Source organism: Myxocyprinus asiaticus, chromosome 25 (assembly GCF_019703515.2).
Source record: "Myxocyprinus asiaticus isolate MX2 ecotype Aquarium Trade chromosome 25, UBuf_Myxa_2, whole genome shotgun sequence".
NCBI classification, from domain to species: Eukaryota; Metazoa; Chordata; class Actinopteri; order Cypriniformes; family Catostomidae; genus Myxocyprinus; species Myxocyprinus asiaticus.
In genome coordinates, this window is record NC_059368.1 from 5,573,500 (window position 1) to 5,595,449 (window position 21,950).

At 38.1% G+C, this 21,950-nt stretch overlaps 1 protein-coding gene and 1 pseudogene across 1 annotated transcript; both read left to right on the top strand.

Annotated features, from left to right (window-relative positions):
* The first annotated feature begins 8,794 nt into the window (after positions 1-8,794).
* Positions 8,795-9,835, top strand: taar10 (trace amine-associated receptor 10). The gene is made up of 2 exons (XM_051654354.1): positions 8,795-9,113; positions 9,186-9,835. Exons 1-2 carry the CDS (start codon positions 8,795-8,797, stop codon positions 9,833-9,835), a joined length of 969 nt encoding a protein of 322 aa, XP_051510314.1.
* A 4,022-nt stretch (positions 9,836-13,857) lies between these two features.
* Positions 13,858-14,746, top strand: LOC127415697 (trace amine-associated receptor 1-like; annotated as a pseudogene).
* Positions 14,747-21,950: the final 7,204 nt, after the last annotated feature.

The following is a 21,950-nucleotide window of genomic DNA, read 5'->3' on the forward strand; positions in this document are numbered from 1 at the left end:
CATGTGTTCATGCCACTGTGACGTATGATAGACTGGTGGTCAGAAGTGGGAAATTTCAACTCGGATATTCCCACCTCTGACTTTGTCTGGAACGCAGCATTACTGTTAGAGTATATAAGTAGATTTGATACCTTTCGTAAACTAATTTAACAAAATTTGCTCGACTTGTTATTGTAAAATCTCTCATTAACAATAATGTAAGTCACTACGTGAACGATTGTACAGATGTAGGTCAGTTTGCATCAGCGCGCTAATAACTCTGCACACCGGCGTGTTCATGTTGACTGATTTTATCTGACTGAATGGGAATAAGCTGTCGGCCTCAAAGTAGGTGGAGCTCCAGGTCACACCTACTGATGACGTGGACCAATGGCAGTAAAAAGGTGTTTAGCAGCCGGTAAGAAGTTTCCCTGAAATTTCCCCCAGAGAGCTGTTACGAACCACCGAAACCAACTCAAAAACTCCTTTTTGGCCAGATTTTGTTCTAAATGACATCACACTTGTTCCTTCTTTGAGTTCGTAGGTAGTGAGCAGGGGCCTTTAAAAGGCAGCTGCCTATATCGGCAGTAGACAGAAAGAGAGCTCACTGGGTTTTGGAACAGAGCGAAAAGAAGGATTTTCTGTGGGTTACACAAAGGTTTTAAGAATTTAAACCAAACATCCTGAGCCCCAACCATTAGGGATGTCTTGGGCCAAATTTTTCCTTCCTTTTTTAATAAAAAAACTCTAAACATTATAAACACTAAATTTTATTTTGATTTCATTTTCATTTAGTTTGTTTTTTAACATTTCGTTCAACATTTCATATATGGGTATATGTTTAGACAAGGCCATCCGGCATAAAACCTGTGCCAAGTCAAGTATGTGGATCACGTATGGTCCGCTGTGGCGACCCCTAACGGGAGCAGCCGAAAGAAGAAGAAGAAGCTGAAGAAGGGTATGACTGGTGCATGACCTTAAAAATATTCACAAAACTGCACTGTGAATAAACTTTTCTAAACCACACACCCTCGGTTGTTTTGAATGCATTATCTAATTAACATCACAATGATGCAAATCACTGAGTGATTGGCAGGTGTGTTCACAGCTGTAGGGATCAGTCAGCGTAAGGTGTGAGTTCTTTGCAGTTTAATGAGGAAAGGTGTGAATGTGTAAGTAAACAGCAGCATGTCTTGCAAGCACATTAGTTGTCATTCTAATAACAAGATTTCTCTTGAGACAGAACTGACATGTGTATTATGATACTGTTTAACTGAGAAGGCTCAAAGAATGTTTATTTTTGATCATATTGCAGATAATCATTATCTGATCATTATCATTATCATTAACTTACAAAGGTTTTAATAAACATTTATATAATGTAAATTAAAAGCACAAACTCATAAACACTGATTAATGGTAACCCAGAACCGGCCACACTACATGTATTCTCCAATCAACAGCCATTCCATCCTCTCTAAGGAAAAGGCCTGAGTCTGTATTTCTAAAGTAATTTTTTTTTTTTTTTTACCATCAAATCATAGTCTTTTGTCTTTTTTTAAATGGTCTTTTTTAAAAATGGAAGAATTTTTTACCGTTAAGACAAATGTACATTTAAATGTATAATATGTCATGGATGCTGCATGGATGCTACATGCCAGCAGTGCATAATACAATGTGCAGTACACTTTTACATACTGTCCAGTATATACTACATGGCACATTGTGTGCTGCACAGTATTTCTATTCAGTACGTAAAAGGTAGTTTTCCATTCCCAATACATCCCATATCTGTCACGGTCCTGTCACTCTGTCAGTCTGGGTTTTTGTCTGACAGGACCGTGGCATCATTGCCCCATGTCTCGTGTTTCATTGTCTATCTTCATGTGAGCGCACGGCTTCGGTTTTTCCCCTGCCATGCGCTCTTCGGTCTGTCTTCTTTCATGTCCGGAGCATGGTGTCTGGATCCTGACTTCACTGTCTGGTTCGGTTTCGGTCTGTGTCGGGACCTGTCTACTATTGACCTGAATGCATTGCACTTATGTCATCTTGGCAGCATGCACTCGCGTCAATAGTTTATGTCTATCTCTCATGAACACGGGTGTGCCTCATGTTGCGCTGAGCCCCCGGGTCGAGCTGTCTTGTGTTTCATGTCCGGAGCATGGTGCCTAGATCCAGACTTCCCTGTCTGGGTTGCGAGCTTTATTCACGTTGTGCTGAGATTTGGTCACTTCCGTCTGAGATTTTGGGCTTGTGTGTGTCCGAACTCTCGCACAGGTGTCCTGTCTTGTTTTTGTCACCTGTTACGTGCATCGTGTGGCATTTGCCTCTATATGTACGCTCTGGTTTTGTTTAGTGTGAGAATGCGTGGCATTGCTTTGTTTGGCATTGCTATGCATTCTCTCGTCTTGTTTGTCGGTTGGCATGAGCTTATATTGCCTTATTGTCTTGGCGATGTGCGCTCATGCCATTTGGGTGTTTTGTTGTCTCATGAGAGCACGTGGCTTTGTTTTTATTTCTGTATTGCTGCGTGTCTCTCTGTCTTACGTCATACCCCGCCTCCTTGTTTGCCCATTACTAGTTCATTTGTTACGCCTGCCCTGCATTAACCTGTTTGATTTCCTTCCCTATTTTAGTCTCCTCGTGTGTGCTGTCCAGTGCCAGTTCGTCTTGTGTGCTTGTGTATTTAGTCGGCCTGTTGGTTTGTACCAGTCGGTCTTGTGTGTTGGTCCTGACTTTGATTCTCCCATCCCTCTCCGTTTGGTCCTGGTTCCCTGTAATCCTCTGCCCCAGCCCGGATTACATTTCCCCCTACGGGGTAGTTTGTGTTTGTTTTTTCCCCCTTGTGGGGGTTTTATGTTGGATTTTGTGTTTTATTTTTTGTATTAAATAAACCTTTATTTTTCACTCTGCGTTTGGGTCCTGAGTCTCTCTGATCCTGACAATATCAAAGCATATCAGTTTCAATGGCATATAGATGCTGACTGCACCACTGCAATTTACTCTAACCAGGAACAAACTACAGTGATACCATTGCACATGCACATCCACAATAATACCCCCTTCCTTCATGCTGAAGATCAGTAGTCTCTTCACACCAATGCACATTTTATACCCAAAAATCTGTTTTCGAGGTGTGAAAGTAAATTTTTAAATCCGCAGAACATTTTTGATTGTGTCATCATTTTGTAAATGATGCAAATGAAAAGAAATAGCCTTGTTTTGATCACAGTCTAGCCAGCTAACAGCAAAGGCAAGTTTTTTAAGCCAAGTCAGTCCACTAGATGGCCATCTTGGGAACACTCCCTTGCAACTATTTTCTATGGGTTCAAGCAGTCTAAAAGTACAGCACTTATCTACTTGAATGGGTAAAGTCCGAAATCTTCGAAACGGTTGGTCAAGATTATGATCAAAGAACGTATTTCAAATCAGCAGTAAAATCTGACAACAATGGTATCATAAATTGCACTTCTTTATCTCAGATCTTGCTAAAAAACAATATTTTTTAAGCTGGTCCATCTAATGTGTATGCCCGTTCTTGAGTTTACTGACAGGCTTGTCTGTATCTAAAATGTGATTGGCTCTTAAACCTATAAGGCAGGATGTCCTTTTCTACATCCACCATATTTGGCGTTACAGTTTGCTACGATTCATTTTAATACAAGTGATCCATCTCTGGCTAATTAGTCTCTGCTGTCAGTTAGCATGATTGACATGTGTCAGTGTTGAAGTGTATGGTTAGCATATCCAATTTCATCATGGCAGACAGGGCGGCGTCAGATGCAACAGTGTTACAAGTGTCCCCATTCATGTGTGCCATGACAGGTTGATGATAATAAGTGTAAATAAATACAGATTAAGCTTTGAATTAAATCTGATAAGCTTTACTGTTTATATATACAGTTGTGCTCAAAAGTTTGCATACCCGTTGGAGAATTGGTAATATATGTACCATTTTTAAAGAAAACATGAGTGAGCAGGCAAAACACATTTCTTTTATTTCTTATGGGATTCATATTCAACTGTAGGTTATAACAGAATGGCACAATCATAAAACTAAACATGGCAACAAAGAAAAAAATGAAATGACCCTTGTTCAAAAGTCTGCATACACTTAGTTCTTAATACTGTGTATTGCCCCCTTTAGCATCAATGACAGCGTGCAGTCTTTTGTAATATTTGTCTTTGAGGCCCCAAATTTGTGCAGGTGGTATAGCTGCCCATTCGTCTTGGCAAAATGCCTACAGATCATGCAAAGCCTTTGGTCGTCTTGCATGAACCACACGCCTGAAATCTCCCCAGAGTGGCTCGATGATAGTAAGGTCAGGAGACTGTGATGGCCACTCCAGAACCTTCACCTTTTTCTGCTGTAACCACTGGAGGGTCAACTTGGCCTTGTGCTTAGGGTCATTGTCATGCTGGAAAGTCCAAGAATCAGAATCAGAATGAGCTTTATTGCCAAGTATGCTTACACATACAAGGAATTTGTCATGGTGACAGGAGCTTCCAGTACACAACAATACAAAACAGCAACAAGACTTTTACATATACACACACACACACACACACACACACACACACACACACACACATATATATATATATATATATATATATATATATATATATATATATATATATATATATATATATATATATATATATATATATATATATATGATATATACATACACATACATATGTATATATATATATACATACACATATACATACATATATATATATATATATATATATATATATATATATATATATATACATACACACATATACATACACACACATACATACATACACACATACACATACGTAGTGCAAATCTAAATACAAATCGGTTATATACAGTGCAAGGGAATGTAATGGCAGAAGAGGTAGGATGTGTTGGATAAATATAAAAAGACTAAGCTGTGTATTGCACATTAATTATTACTCAATGGGGCAGTTTTAACTGTTCATGAGATGGATAGCCTGAGGGAAAAAACTGTTCCTGTGCCTGACGGTCCTGGTGCTCAGAGCTCTGAAGTGTCGGCCAGAAGGCAACAGTTCAAAAAGGTGGTGGGCTGGGTGAGTGGTGTCCAGAGTGATTTTTCCAACCTTTTTCCTCACTCTGGAAGTGTATAGTTCTTGAAGGGAGGGCAGAGGGCAACCAATAATCCTCTCAGCAGTCCGAATTGTCCTTTGTAGTCTTCTGATATCCGATTTCGTAGCTGAACCAAACCAGACAGATATACAAGTGCAGAGGACAGACTCAATGACTGCTGAGTAGAACTGTATCAGCAGCGCCTGTGGCAGGTTGAACTTCCTCAACTGGCAAAGGAAGCACAACCTCTGCTGGGCCTTTTTCACAATGGAGTCAATGTGGGTCTCCCACTTCAGGTCCTGTGAGATTGAGAAGAGCGTCCCATGCGCAGCTTTCGTGCAGAAGAATGCAAATTGTCTGCCAGTATTTTCTGATAACATGCTGCATTCATCTTGCCATCAATTTTCACAAGATTCCCGTGCCTTTAGAGCTCACACACCCCCAAAACATCAGTGAGCCACCACCATGCTTCACAGTGGGGATGGTATTCTTTTCACTATAGGCCTTGTTGACCCATCTCCAAACATAGCACTTATGGTTGTGACAATAAAGCTCTATTTTGGTCTCATCACTCCAAATTACAGTGTGCCAGAAGCTGTGAGGTGTGTCAAGGTGTTGTCGGGCATATTGTAACCGGCTTTTTTGTGGCATTGGCGCAGTAAACACTTCTTTCTGGCATTTTGGCCATGCAGCTCATTTTTGTTCAAGTATCGTCGTATTGTGCTCCTTGAAACAACCACACCATATTTTTCCAGAGCAACCTGTATTTCTCCTGAGGTTACCTGTGGGCTTTTCTTTGTATCCCGAACAATTCTTCTGGCAGTTGTGGCTGAAATCTTTCTTGGTCTACCTGACATTGGCTTGGTATCAAGAGATCCCCGAATTTTCCACTTCTTAATAAGTGATTGAACAGTACTGACTGGCATTTTCAAGGCTTTGGATATCTTTTTAGATCCTTTTCCATCTTTATAAAGTTCCATTACCTTGTTACGCAGGTCTTTTGACAGTTCTTTTCTGCTCCCCATGGCTCAGTATCTAGCCTGCTCAGTGCATCCACGTGAGAGCTAACAAACTCATTGACTATTTATACATAGACACTAATTGCAATTTAAAAAGCCACAGGTGTGGGAAATTAACCTTTAATTGCCATTTAAACCTGTGTGTGTCAACTTGTGTGTCTGTAACAAGGTCAAACATTCAAGGGTATGTAAACTTTTGATCAGGGCCATTTGGGTGATTTCTGTTATCATTATGATTTAAAAAGGATCCAAACAACTATGTGATAATAAATAGCTTCATATGACCACTATCCTTAAATAAAAGACAGTTTTTTTGCATGATCAGTCATATTTTCAAAATCAATGCCAAAATTTCACAATTTCTGCCAGGGTATGCAAACTATTGAGCACAACTGTACAGTACTGTGCAAAAGTCTTAAGCACATAAGATGTTTCACAAAAGCATTTGTCTTAAGATGGTTATTTATATCTTCAGCTTTAGTGTGTCAATAGAAAATATAAATGTTAGACTCCCAAATATTAATTTTGCAAATAGAAATGATTAGAATAGAATAACAGGGAGCCCTGCAACAGATGTCATGGCCCCCACAAAGCCGCCCACTGAACATCGAGTCAGTCTGAGATTACATAAAGAGACAGAAGCAATTTAGACAGCCTAAATAGATAGAAGAACTGTGGCGAATTCTCCAAGAAGCTTGGAACATCCTATCTGCCAGCAACCAAGAAAAACTGTGTCCAGGTGTACCTAGGAGAATTGGTGCTGTTTTAAAGGCAAAGGTGGTCACACCGAATATTGATTTAGCTTTTTTTATGTTTACTGGACTTTGTATGACACTAAGTGATAAATGAAAACTATTTATGTCATTATTTTTGAAGACAAGTGCCTAAAACGTTTGCACAGTACTGTGTGTGTGTATATATATATATATATATATATATATATATATATATATATATATATATATATATATATATATATATATATTATATTCCATCATATGCCATTCTTTATTGTGTGCCATGAGAGCTACTCTCACCCTCATGAGTAGTGTTTGTCATCCAAGCAATGGGCACACAAAAGGATCACTAATGGCAGACCAATGTATGATTGTCACAAAAAGCTGATTGAATATTTACCCTAACATTTCTCTCCATTCTATGTTGTTTTCGTATGTTGGCTAACAGTTCACTATTGTAATCAGCTGTTGTTTAATCTCTTGCTTATCGTTTCTTGCCAACCCAAGCATATAAAAGTATATAACTTACAATACAGTGGTGTGTCGTTCCTGAAAATTGTGCTCAAAACGATTCTCAAGATATGTCTGAGTCAAGATAGGCAACACCTGACAATAAGCAATTGATGTCTGTGTGTGATGCATGTGCCAATTCAAACAGAACTTAAAATGCTGGTACAAAATATTATGCAATATTAAAGTCATTTATTGTAGTCGGGGTCAACTGTAACATTTAATTTGCTTGACTTTATTTAGAATATATTCAAATATTTACATGGTAGAAATACAATACTTTGTTGGTACGAGTGTAACGGGAGCCAGCTGGTATGTGATAGCTGTGCGGTTTGAGGAAACCTCACTCCCATGGCCTCAAGAGGTGCACTAGCGACTTACGTTGTGACTTCGAATCCCACTCGGAGCAGGTAGAGCAGGACTGGTTACACGAATACCTATCAGACACATGTACCTCTTTTTTAATGACAAAAATAAAAAATGGTGGTGTAGTTTATTTTGTTCCTGAGATTTAACCCAAAATGTGAAAAACGTTACAACTGTCTCCACTATCACTTAATACTGTACCGTCCCAGAGTTTTATACCTTTGTAGTAACTGCAGTCATAAAAGCATAACCATATCCCATCATGCTATTTTAACTGAATACTTGTTTCTGTAAAACCAGGAAGACCTCATGGGAAAAGTTACTCCAGTGTCCTTGTTGACTGATAATGAATGTAGAAGTGTACTGATGCAACCCTGGAGGGCTGAGAGATATAAATATGTGCATTCTGCTTGTCTGACTTGATGTAGGCAGGTCAGGACAGTACCAAGAATGTGTAATGGTATGTTTCTTGTACAAGCTGTAGGGTGAATAATGTGTTTTTTGTGTGAGTATGCATTTGAAATCTAATAATTATTTATTACTATATGTACACTGGGGTCCAAAAGTCTGAGACTACTTGTGAAAATGCTTTTAATACAGTTATTTTAATTTCAAATATTATTATCGATAAAGTTAAATCTATCAAAACATTTCAAATTTATTTCAGAATTTTAAGTATTTGGCATGCATCCATTATGCTTGAATGACAGCATGAACTCAGTGCACTGGAAATGTTTCAAGGAGCATCTTGTGTAATGCAAGTGAAGAAAATCTGACTTTTTGTTCAAAGGAGATATGATGGTCAATGTCACAAATTTGCTTATTTAATTAGTGACCAAGAAAGAGTACATATGTTTAAATATGTCTTATTCATTTAGTTCATAATGCTTCTTTAAGCCTAACACTGTTCATTTCAAGTTTAAATTAGATGTTGAATTCCAGATTTTCAATTTGAACTCCACTTTGTGAAATAATCATACCTACGTCTGTTATGACGATTATGATGTGAAAATCTGTTTATAATGTGCTAATGTTGTTGTTTTTAACAGACCATATTCCATTTCTGATAAGTCAATCAGGAGATGGACCCAATCAACTCAACTAGAATTGAAAGTGGGCCTGCTCTCTGCTTTGAATCCTTCAACAACTCGTGCGAGAAGCTTGTCTATGCATCAGAGATTCAGATTTTGCTCTATTTGTTCTTCAGTGCTATAGCACTTACGACAGTATGTGGAAACTTGCTGGTCATCATAGCAATCATTCATTTCAAGCAGCTTCACACATCAACCAACTACCTCATTTTATCTCTAGCTGTGGCCGACCTGTTAATCGGGGGGTTTGTGATGCCCCCGAGTATGATGCGCTCAGTTGAGACTTGCTGGTACTTGGGGGATGTGTTCTGTAAAATACACAGTAGTGCCGATGTTATGTTATGTACCACATCTCTCCTACACATATCTTTCATCTCTATAGATCGATATTATGCCGTGTGCCACCCTCTGCAGTACCATAATAAAATCACACCTCCCATTACCTTGATTATGATTTCCTTAAGCTGGGCTTTGTCTGCCTTTGTTGGATTTGCTATGATATTTCTACAACTCAACATTCTTGGTGCTGAGGAGTTTTATTTCGACAATGTAGTGTGTAAGGGAGCGTGTATCATCTTTCAAACGGCCGCAGCGAGCATGACTTCCTCATTTTTTGCTTTTTATCTTCCTGCTATAATCTGCATCTGCATATATCTCAAAATTCTCCTTGTTGCACGAAGACAATCAACATCTATACAGCATGCAGCAAAAATAGGCAAGGAAACCAGCACGTCTATAATTAAAACAGAGGGGAAGGCCACAAAAACACTAGCTATAATAATGGGGGTATTTTTTGTGAGTATTTCTCCCTTTTTCTTCATTAATCTAATTAATCCATTTGTTGAACACACAATACCACCAGCCTTATTTGACATTTTTTTATGGATTGGATATTTGAATTCTCTTTGTAATCCCTTTGTGTATGCATTTTTTTATAGATGGTTTAGAAAAGCTCTGAGAATCATTCTTTTGGCCAAAATATTTCAAGTTAATTCTTCACAATTGGACTTGATGGCAAGGCATAGTAATTAGGAATGACCTACTGTAACTGTGTAAATATTGTGTATGTAAATAAGAGCAAAACATTCCTGGATAATATGCATGTGTCCATACAGACAGAGATCTGCACAATAACCATGAAGCCAAACCAAATTAAACATGCAATGTTTGTGAACTTAAATTGCCACATTTTCATTTGAGATCAGGATGTAGGTATTATGACTTAAATAATACAACCTCGTACCTGTGTAAAAATTATAAGGGTAAATAAAGGTTCTATAGAACAATTTACATTAACACAACATACTCATATAATCAATAAAGTTGAAACTGTTCAGAACACTGTGTAGTATTTGTGTATTGCTTAATTACTGAATGTCCAGTATATTTTGTGGGTATTGTGTATTATGTGTACGGTACATAAAATATAAGATTTAAAAAGACATAGTCACATGTATGGTAAATATATTTAATACAATGTTAGTACAAAAATGGCATTTGTACTGTATAATGAGTTGGCAAGAGTAAAATGTCCCCTTTATAGACACACTTTTATTGTCTCACCTTATCATTATCAAAGATAAAGCTTCTGAAACTCATTCTAAGCTCAGGTCTATAATTTAATTTTAATTTTAAATTATTTAAGGTTCTTCAAACCTTCCAAGGAACCTATAGACTCATTTTGATTTTGATTCATTTTGATTGTTAAGCACAAAAATAGTTTTGCATTTGATAACACAATTTCAACAAATGTATGAATCATAAAAATATTAAACATTAATTTCCTCAGGATAAATTGCCTCAGTTCTCTTGGACTGTGAGTTTCAGAAACAAATGAATGCAGTCTAATAAAATGGCATGATGGGATATGGTTATCTTTGTTGCTTTTGTAGCTTCAGTTGCTGTAGAGGCAAAAACATCTTTGGGATGGCCCATACAACTAATGTGAAACTGCAATTCATAACACCAGAGACTGTTTAACCTGAAACAGACCACTTATATTAAAATGAATGGTAGAAATTGGAACGCCCAATATGGCTGGTGTAGAAAATGAAGTCTCGCATTACAAGTTAAAGAGCCAATCACCTTTTAAGATTCAGTCAATGCCTGTCAGTCAACTAAAGAATGTGTATGCACATTAGCTGGACCGATCAGAAAAATAGTGTGTTTTATATGTGATCTGAGGTAAAGAAACACAATTTATGATATCATTGTTGTCAGAATTCACTGCTGATTTGAAATTTGTTATTTGATTGTAATCTTGACCAACCATTTTGGAGATTTTGATCTTTCCCCATTCGAGTAGATAAGAACTGTATGCTGCTTGTATACATGGAAATTGGCTGCCCGAGAGTGTTCCTAAGATGGCTGTCAAGTGGACTAACTTGCCTTGAAAATGTTTTTGTTAACACAGCAAGTATATGTTGCATTCTCAATTTAGGAAACATAGAAGAAATCCATAACACTTGAGTGTTTAAATCCATATCTTCAGAAGCAATATAATAGGTGTGGTTGAGAAACAGATATAAAATTATGTATTTTTTTCCACTCTAATTCTCCACTTTTACTTTCACTTTTACATCTGAAAGACACATGTGGTGCCTGTTTAGTTTCACTTTCACATCTGAAAGTGAAAGCTAAAGGGGCGATTTAGAGTAAAAAAGGACATAATATTGTTCTGTTTCTCACTAACACCTATTATATTGCTTCTGAAGATATGGGTGTAAACACTGGAGTCCTATGGATTACTTCTGTTCCCTTTATGTGATTTTCTGGAGCTACAAATATCTGGTCACCATTCACTTGCACTGTATGGACCTACAGAGCTGAGATATTTTTCTAAAAAATTCTGTTTGTGTTCAACTGAAGAAAGAAAGTCATACACATCTGGGATGGCATGAGGGTGAGTAAATGATGAGAGAATTTTCATTTTTGGGTGAACTATTCCTTTAAATGTGCTCCACAGCAAACGCCTTCTCTCTAATTTGAAGCATTGGATGGAGTTTCATTGCCTTTGACCCAAGGTAGCTGGGATAGGCTCCAGCAACCTCCACGACCCTAAAGCCTAAAGTACAGGCCAGCTTCATTTTTTATGCGAATGCTTAGCGTCTGCTTACAGCTGAATGCTCAGCCTTTCAAAGTATGCTTCATTTGACTGTGCGCACATACACAGGTGGTTGCCACATGCGCTACGACTGCTATGAGATCCTGGACTATTTATCTTAAGGAGTTCGGACCCATAACGCTATCTTTATATTATTTCAGACTCAAGTTATACAAATGCAGGTATCTCCTGACCTCCTCACACATGCGCTCTTAACGTACACATCCACTGTTGTGTTTATGCCCAATTCCCAATGTGCTTTTTAAGTCCTCGTGGTCGCGTAGTGATTTGCCTCAGTCCGGGTGGCGGAGGACGAATCCCAGTTGCCTCCGCATCTGAGACCGTCAACCTGCACATCTTATCACATGGCTTGTTGAATGCATTGCCACGGAGACATAGTGCGTGTGGAGGCTTCACGCTATCCACCGCGGCATCCACGCTCAACTCACCACACGCCCCACCGAGAATTAACCACATTATAGTGATCACGAGGAGGTTACCCCATGTGACTCTACCCTCCCTTGCAACCGGGCCAATTTGGTTGCTTAGGAGACCTGGCTGGAGTCACTCAGCGTGCCCTGGATGCGAACTCCAGGGGTGGTAGCCAGCGTATTTTACCACTGAGCTACCCAGACCCCCCACTGTTGTTGTTTTTACCTTTGTCTCCTGATGTTTAGCGGTGATTGCATCTTCATAAAGCATTTTTTTGTGTGTGGCAGCAATGGCTTAACCACGAGTGTTGCCACCTTGTGGACCCATTAATTAGTGCAAATAATTCCAGGCGCAATGGCACACTGCTCTGTCAGAGTATGCGCAGTTAGAAAAATCGGTCAGCACCTGTTCAGTGCTCGAGCAATCTGCTGATGACGATTACACATCCTCTACGCAGAAGCCTAGCATTTGCGTCTGACCGAAGTATACTTTAGGCTTAAGCGGGTATGGATGGATGGGTGGTCTGATTCATTTTAGCGAATCAGTTCGGTCGGATTGTTCATTCAAATGAACAATCATAGCACACAGAGTATACTGGGGGATATATATCAGGGTCCCCCAGACCTTATAAACTGGTGGTTCACTAAAATTAAATGTTGAAATCTTTTTACAAGATGTTGATATGTCCATTATAATGAATTAAATAATTTTCTGTCTATAATTTTTTGTCATTAATGTAAAGATTTATTTATCTTCCTTTGCTGAGAAAGATAAAAAACAGGCTATAAAAGTTTGTCCCTCAGTCTGAACTCAACCCCATTTTTCAGCCCATAAAAATTTTGGTTCCACCCATATGTGACGTATTTAACCAGAAGTGACATCATTTAGCTGTCTTCAACAGCATGGAGCAGAAAAGAAATATCATAATCTGTATTCATATTTTGAAGTGTATTATAGTAAGATGAACTCCACCCCATAACATGAAATTAAGATATTAAATCAGTACATTTCAAAATGATATTTTAATCCATAAATATATGTAGAATGTATTAATATAATGCATGCTATGTGGTCTTCTGTCCTATACCACATCCTGGCACAAAAATTCAAGCAGCTTGGCTTTGTTTGATGGCTTGTGGCCATCCATCTTCATCTTGATCACATTCCAGAGGTTTTCAATGGGGTTCAGGTCTGGAGATTGGAATGGTCATGACAGGGTCTTGATCCGGTGGTCCTCCATCCACACCTTGATTGACCTGGCTGTGTGGCATGGAGTATTGTCCTACTGGAAAAACCAATCCTCAGAGTTGGGGAACATTGTCAGAGCAGAAGGAAGCAAGTTTTCTTCCAGCATAACCTTGTACGTGGTTTGATTCATGCATCCTTCACAAAGACGAATCTGCCCGATTCCAGCCTTGCTGAAGACCCCCAGATCATCACCGACCCTTCAAGCCACAGTGTCTCGCACCCTGTTAATGCAATTAACTTTGTAGCATGGAATCACCTTTGAATTGTGTAAATGGACACCCAAATCAACATCAGCCAAAATGGAATCCTGGAAAAGCCTTTTCTTTGTTTTGTGTTTAGCAACAGCTCTTGTCAGAAGCTTGTCTATTGTTTGGAAACTCAAATATTTCTCTGCAATCTTTTCAGTGTCTCTTCACCTGTCATAATTATAGGAAACTTTCTGATGATCATAACTGTCATTCATTTCAAGCAGCTGCACACACCAACCAGCTACCTCATCCTGTCTCTGGCTGTAGTTGACCTGCTTGTATGAGGAGTTGTGATGCCTCCCAGTATGCTGCGCTCAGTTGAGAGATGCTGGTATCTGGGTGATTTGTTTTGTAAAATACACAGCAGTCTGGATGTGACATTGTGCACAGCTTCAATTCTGAATCATTTCTTTAGAGAGATATTATGCCATATGTCATCCTTTACGATATCATAGTAAAATGACATCAACTGCAACTCTGGTCATGATTATTATTTGCTGGACTGTTTCAGCTGCTTTGGGGATTGACATGATATTTCTGAAGCTTAATATTCTAGGCACTGAAGATTTTTACTATGAAAATATAGATTGTGAAGGAAGTTGCATTTTGATTCATAATAAAGAGGCAGCTACAATAATGTCATTGATCTGTTTTTATATATCTGCTTTTGTAATGCTCTGTGTGTACCTGAAAATGTATTACATGTTGCTCAAAGACAGGTGCAAGCCATCCAGAGCACTAATAGTCAATTAAAGAAGACTTTAGCAATCATTATGGGAGTGTTTCTGTCTTTCTGGATTGCCTTTTTTCTTTGCAATTGTATCGATCCGTTCATTGGCTACTCTGTACCACCACTGTTGTTTGATTTGTTCCTTTGGGTTGGGTATTATAATTCCACTTGTAATCCCATAGTGTATGCCTTCTTTCACAGCTGGTTAAGACAAGCATTCAGAGTCATTTTTTTCCCTGGAGGATTTTCAGACCAATTCTTCAAGAGCAATACTGTTGTAAATGTGATATCATACTGGTCCTTGCCAAATATATGTATTTGAAAGTCATTGTAACAGTTACTGACATGAAATTCTATCATTATGAATTATCTCATCTGTCATATATTGCTATGATACTTGTCAGCACCAATCTCAGAATTTTACCTTGATTGTATTTGATTCCTTTATGTCCTCATCCATTCCTGCCTCAGCAATCTATAAATAAAGTCCACCTGACATCCCTGATCATCCCCTTAATCATTCTTTTCTGACCCAGAGATCCATAAGTGGCAAAATGTTATTAGTGCTCGTTGATAACTCAGCGGTTCTAAAACTTTTCAGGCAAAGTACTACATTTTATCAAAGAAGAACATCAAAGTACCACTTAGTCACCATCAATGTACCCTTTCATTTTTTTCCGCAGTGATCAAACTGACATGTGTTTGAGTGTAAGTTGAAGGGCTGTGTGGCTTAATATATTTTGATTAATATGATTAATCTCAATGTTCCTCTAGTGGAAAAAAATCAATGATGGGTCTGCAAGACCCTCATCAATCCCAATTTACTGGCCCTTTGCAGATGTGAAAGGACCCTATTAGAGCGGCATCTAAAATAAACATACATACTCTGCAATCTTTTCTAAATGTTATTATTTTTGTGTAGTGTAATTGCATGTTAATATGCTATACTTGCAGTCCAATTCAAATACATTAAATGGATATTCCGATTTATTACAAGTTAAGCTCAGTCGACAGCATTTGTGGCATAACACTGATTACCACAAAAATGTATTTAGACTTTTCCCTCCTTTTCTTTAAAGCACAAATCTAGATTTCAGAAAGGCAGTTACAATGGAAGTGAATGGGGGACAATCCATAACATTTGAATACTCACCGTTTTAAAAGTACAGCCACAATACGTGAACAATGTGTGATAACATGATTTTAGTGTGATAAAAATAGCTTACCACCCCTTTCTATGTAAAGATATTTATATTACAACTTTTGTCGACATCGAATTTAAATTCTGGTATAAGTCCGCTGCAAAAACAACGATTTAAACAATTTTTAAACTCAAATCATTAGTTTTAACAGAAGATTTAATGTTAGTTCTTTTATAAAGTAAGCATCACATTTCTGCCTTAAACCCTCCAAGAACTGGCCCCATTCACTTCCATTATGTGTCTCACTTTAACATAAATTTTTGCTCTTAAGAGGAGGGAGGAAATCGGTTGCAATTACTTTGTGGTAATCAACACTATGCCACAAATGCTGCCGATTGAGCTTAACTTGTTTTGAACCTGGAACATTCCTTTAATACTAAAAGTATGTTGGAATTTGATTTTAAAACTTCTGGTTGTCTCCTGCCTGGCCTGGAACAGATGTTTATTGCTTATGGCAAGGAAAATATGCCGATGTTTATTCAGTCACTGAAACAGCATTGCAAAGTCTGGACTAAATACAATTTGGTGACAACTCAAAATTGTTATTGTAATTTTTGATGAGCTGTGCAGCAAAATGGGACATATTTACTAGAAGCAGAACATTTGTTTCTTTCATATTAGGCTATGCCCACACTAATCCTTTTAAATTTGAAAACTCAGTTCTCAAACATCATTTTCCAAAGTATGCAGTGTTTTAGACTTTAAAAATGGTATTCTAGTGCAGATGAGAGGCATAAAAGTAGCATGCTACATCACAGATGGGTTTTTTGGCCCCATAAGGGCCATTTTTTTTGCAGAGATGTTGTATTGCAGAGTGTAGGAGGCAGTTCCCAATGTCTCTTTTAAATGAATGTTATCTGTTATGATATTTAAATATTTTAGGTTTGCACATTATCAGAAGAGAAGGCCTCTGTTTAACCATGGAATCAGAATGAACTTTATTGGCAAGTATGCTTACACATACAAGGAATTTGTCTTGGTGACAGGAGCTTCTAGTGTACAACAATAGAAAGACAGCAGCAAGGCATAGATAATAAAGATTAGAATTATACACATGGGTAGTGCAAATCTAATACAATCTTATGTACAGTGCAAATTTTTTTTTTCCTCCAGAGGAATGAAGTGGCAGAAGAGGTTGGATGCGTTGGATATAAAAAAAAAAAAAAAAAAAAAAAAAGTTAATGTACCTGACAGTTCTGGTCCTCAGAGCTCTGAAGCGTCAGCCAGAAGGCAACAGTTCAAAAAGGTAATGGGCAGGGTGAGTGGGGTCCAGAGTGACTTTTCCCAGCCTTTTTCCTCACTCTGGAAGTGAGTAGTTCTTGGGGGGGGTGGGGGGGGGCAACCAATAATCCTCTCAGCAGTCCAAACTGTCCTTTGTAGTCTTCTGATGTCCGATTTCATAGCTGAACCAAACCAGACAGTTACCGAAGTGCAGAGGACAGACTCGATGACTGCCGAGTAAAACTGTATCAGCAGCGCCTGTGGCAGGTTGAATTTCCTCAGATGGTGAAGCACAACCTCTGCTGAAGCACAACCTCTGCTGAGCCTTTTTCCACAATGGAGTCAATGTGGGTCTCTCACTTCAGATCCTGTGAGATGGTAGTGCCCAGGAACCTGAATGACACCACTGCTGCCACAGTGCTGTTTAGAATGGTGAGGAGTCAATGTTGGGGTGTTTCTCCTGAAGTCTACAATAATCTCCACCATTTTGAGCATGTTCAGCTCAAGGTTGTTTTGACTGCACCAGACAGCCAGCTGTTCAACCTCTCTTCTGAATGCGGACTCATCTCGGATGAGGCCGATGACAGTGGTGTCGTCTGCAAACTTCAGGAGCTTGACAGAGGGGTCCTTGGCGATGCAGTCATTGGTGTAGAGGGAGAAGAGTAGTGGGGAGAGCACACATCCCTGGGTGGAACCAGTGCTGATTGTACAGGTGCTAGAAGGGAGTTTCCCCTGTCTCACAAGCTGCTGCCTGTCCATCAGAAAGCTGGTAATCCACTGACAGATAGACATGGGAACAGAGAGTTGGTATAATTTATTCTGGAGAACAAAAGCACATAAGGAAAAGTTGTTTTATTTCATGTACTGTATCAGTTGTTTCTTAGACATCATTGATATGAGGACACAGGTTTGTTGCTCAAGCAGCATTAAATTCTCTTTCTGAGAAATCTTTGAAAGAATTGGCCATATGGAATTTTGAAAGCAAAATAAATAACAGTAACAGTTGCATTGTTTCATAAAAAGGGACAGAAAAGGCAAGCTGCATGTTAAAATGCACATGATAGTTAAGAAAGTAATGTGTCAGGTTCAAAAAGAACAGCCTGACCTAAATATTGGGAATGTTATTGACACATGCAGACAATTAATGTCAATCTAATCTGTCACGACTAGTGGTAGAGACGGAGGCGAGAAAGGCAATGTATCTATTTGCAGGCTTTAATGAAGATGGTAGAACACCGTGGAGTACCATAAATCAAATAAACAAACTATCACAAGTATTACACAGACAAGAACTGACAAACAATGAACAAAACTGGAAGGTATTTATACACAAAGGAACTAATGAGGGGATGAAAGACAGGTGAGGATGATGAGGAACAGCTGGTAGTGATGAAGGTAGTGCATTGTGGGAGATGTAGTCCGGGAGGAAATTTCAAAATAAGAGTCAGAGGAAAACATGAGGGAGACAGAACGTGACATTACCCCCCCCACCCCCCTCCTTAACAAGGCGACTCCTGGCGCCTAAAGATGGAGGGGCAGGAGGAAACAGGTGACCAAAAGGAACTAATGAAGGGATGACAGACAGGTGAGGATGATGAGGAACAGCTGGTAGTGATGAAGGTAGTGCATTGTGGGAGATGTAGTCCAGGAGGAAACTTCAAAATAAGAATTAGAGGAAAACATGAGGGAGACAGAACGTGACACTTACAAATACAGAGAATGAGAATGTGTATATGCAAGGAACATGATTGATTATGAGAATGATTATAAGAAATGGCACTGTACATTAAATATAATTAAAATGTGCCTCTAGATTTCATTAATAGGCCTATTGGCGCAGTTTGTACAGTTTGTTGTATAGAATTTTTGTTTTTTCTCTGAACCAGCTGTAAAATAAAGCATATATCAAAGGATTAAACACTGCGTTCAAATACTCCACATATAACAGTTCAGGTATTGTATGATTAACTACAGGGTCTATGATGTTACACATGAAAAAAGGTGTCCAACAGCACTGACTGCAAATCAGGTATAAAACCCAGTTCTGTAATAAGCCTCAAGGTTCACTTTGATGTTCTTTTGATATGTGAATTTCAAACCGTATATTTAGGATCACATTTAGAAGCTCTTAGACAGACAATATTCTATATTATTTTATAGGTCTCAACGTGTAAAGACAAAGATTGTCTTATTAGTTTTAACCCAGTCATCAAGTTTAGAAGATTATTGTGATATTGTGAAGATCTTGTGAATTCTCTGTTGTTGTCTTCTGTTTATTCATTTTCAGTCATTTTGTTTTTCTGTGATCTTTCTAACAATCAAAGTTGCTGATGGATTTGAGTAAATACTATATGATTTCCAGCTTAGTAATGTGTTGGCTAAATTCAGCTTTCCTCAGGTTCATGTGGTGTCAGACATCAGCAAAAGACTAAAAAGGCAAACCCGAAACTCTTCGGGTTCATACATAAACACTCATAAAATGTGTCATGTTACAGTCGAAAGCAGACTTTTTCCATTTTTAAACAAAAATCCCCCCATTAAAAAAAAGCAAAAACAAAAATACAGTATACAGCATAGACATAGACATGCATACAGTGACAACTATGCAGACAAGATTTTGGAATGGTGATCTTTTTCAGGGAAAAATATGTAGGCTAAATACATACATTTATAAACAACATCAGGACATTTTCACTAAGATGAGATTTATCGAGACAGTTTTGTTACATTGATGCAGTTATTTTATCTAGCGTTATCCAAGGCTACCCAGGCTTTCTCACTATCACCCATATACTAAAAGGCAAGCTTTGCCAGTCCTCAAAAACATGTATCAATTTGTCATGTATTATCAAATGTTTTATTCACATGTACTTATATACTATATTTATATGGTATAAATCACATTTTGAGTGTTTGCTATTGTTTAACTTCATTAATTTTTATTATGTATTAAGGACTCATCCATTATTGCTCTCATGGTCTGTGATTTGAAGCAAAAAGAAAAAAAAAGGTTAAAGACTGGCAAAAGTTTGTCAGTGTCTGTCTTCCAAATGAGGAAAGGTTCAGCTCTGTGGGACATTATGAGCTATGGGGTGAGGTGTGATACTAGTGTAGCAGGATACAGCTAATGAAGGCATAATAATACATACTAAAAGTGAGCACTGATATTAACACCTTTGATTGGTCAGACTCCTTTGAGAGTCTCTCCAATGAAATTGAGAAATGATAACAAGTCTCATGGGTTTGAGACACAAATATTGCATCATTGCTGGGTTGTGTTTGTGTGTGTGAGTGACAGCCATGATGAGGTCAAATTAACAGTAATTTCTTTTTCTGTTGAGAGGTCAACAGAGAATGGGCAGACTGGTTTGAATATACTCTGGCACCAAAAGTTTGGAATAATGTACAGATTTTGCTCTTATGGAAAGAAATTGATACTTTTATTCACCAAAGTGGCATTCAACTGATCACAATGTATAGTCAAGACATTAATAACATGAAAAATTACTATTACAATTTGAAAAAAAAAAACTACTTAAACTACTTCAGAGATCTCATCAAAAAATCCTCCATGTGCAGCAATGACAGCTTTGCAGATCTTTGGCATTCTAGCTGTTAGTTTGTCCAGATACTCAGGTGACATTTCACCCCACACTTCCTGTAGCACTTGCCATAGATGTGGCTGTCTTGTCGTACACTTCTCACACACCTTACAGTCTAGCTGATCCCACAAAAGCTCAATGGGGTTAAGATCCATAACACTCTTTTCCAATTATCTGTTGTCCAATGTCTGTGTTTCTTTGCCTACTCTAACCTTTTCTTTTTGTTTTTCTGTTTCAAAAGTGGCTTTTTCTTTGCAATTCTTCCCATAAGGCCTGCACCCCCGAGTCTTCTCTTTACTGTAGTACATGAAACTGGTGTTGATTGTGTAGAATTCAATGAAGCTGTCAGCTGAGGACATGTGAGGCGTCTATTTCTCAAACAAGAGACTCTGATGTACTTATCCTCTTGTTTAGTTGTACATCTGGCCTTGGACATCTCTTTCTGTCCTTGTCAGAGCCAGTTGTCCTTTGTCTTTGAAGACTGTAGTGTACACCTTTGTATGAAATCTTCAGTTTTTTGGCAATTTCAAGCATTGTATAGCCTTCATTCCTCAAAACAATGATTGACTGAGAAGTTTCAAGAGAAAGCTGTTTCTTTTTTGCCATTTTTGACCTAATATTGACCTTAAGACATGCCAGTCTATTGCATACTGTGGCTTTATGAGTTGTATCCTTCTTCAGTCTATTACAAATGCACAAAGAGCTCTTGTTCTTATTTCAGCAATCTACAAATAAAGTTGCTGACAAAAGAGACTTTGCAATATATGACATAATCCAACGTGATCTCATGAGTATCCGTAGACATTCTTACATAAAGAGTGGTAAAGAATACAATATTGACATATTGACAGCAACTAAAACATAAATCATTTTATGTATGAACAACTTTAGAGATGCTCAAATGTTGACGAATCTATACTGAAACCATGAATATTGATTTCATGAAGTTATCGGTTAATTTTGTTGTATTTATAATCAATGTTCAATGCCATCACATTTATTTAATGCAGTTAATGCATTTACCTAATTTGCAATGATATTTTTTTTTTCTGTAAGATTTCTGGTGTCGTATTATGCTTGTTTTAAAGGATTTCATCACTTTAACCAAGACTAAACTTGAAAATGTTAAAATGAATAAAACTTACGTAATTATTGTGAGGAACAGTCCCAAATGTAATTTTTTTATTTAATGATCTTCATCTCTGTCAGCCACAGCGGCTGTAACCGTCAAATCCCATACTCATTTAAACATTAAAAATGGCATCCTCAAGAAGCGATACGACACGTTTTACGTCAGTGATGCCAAACGCTTATTTGCTCAAACGTGACCAATTGCTACATATTTTGGGTGGATGGGAACA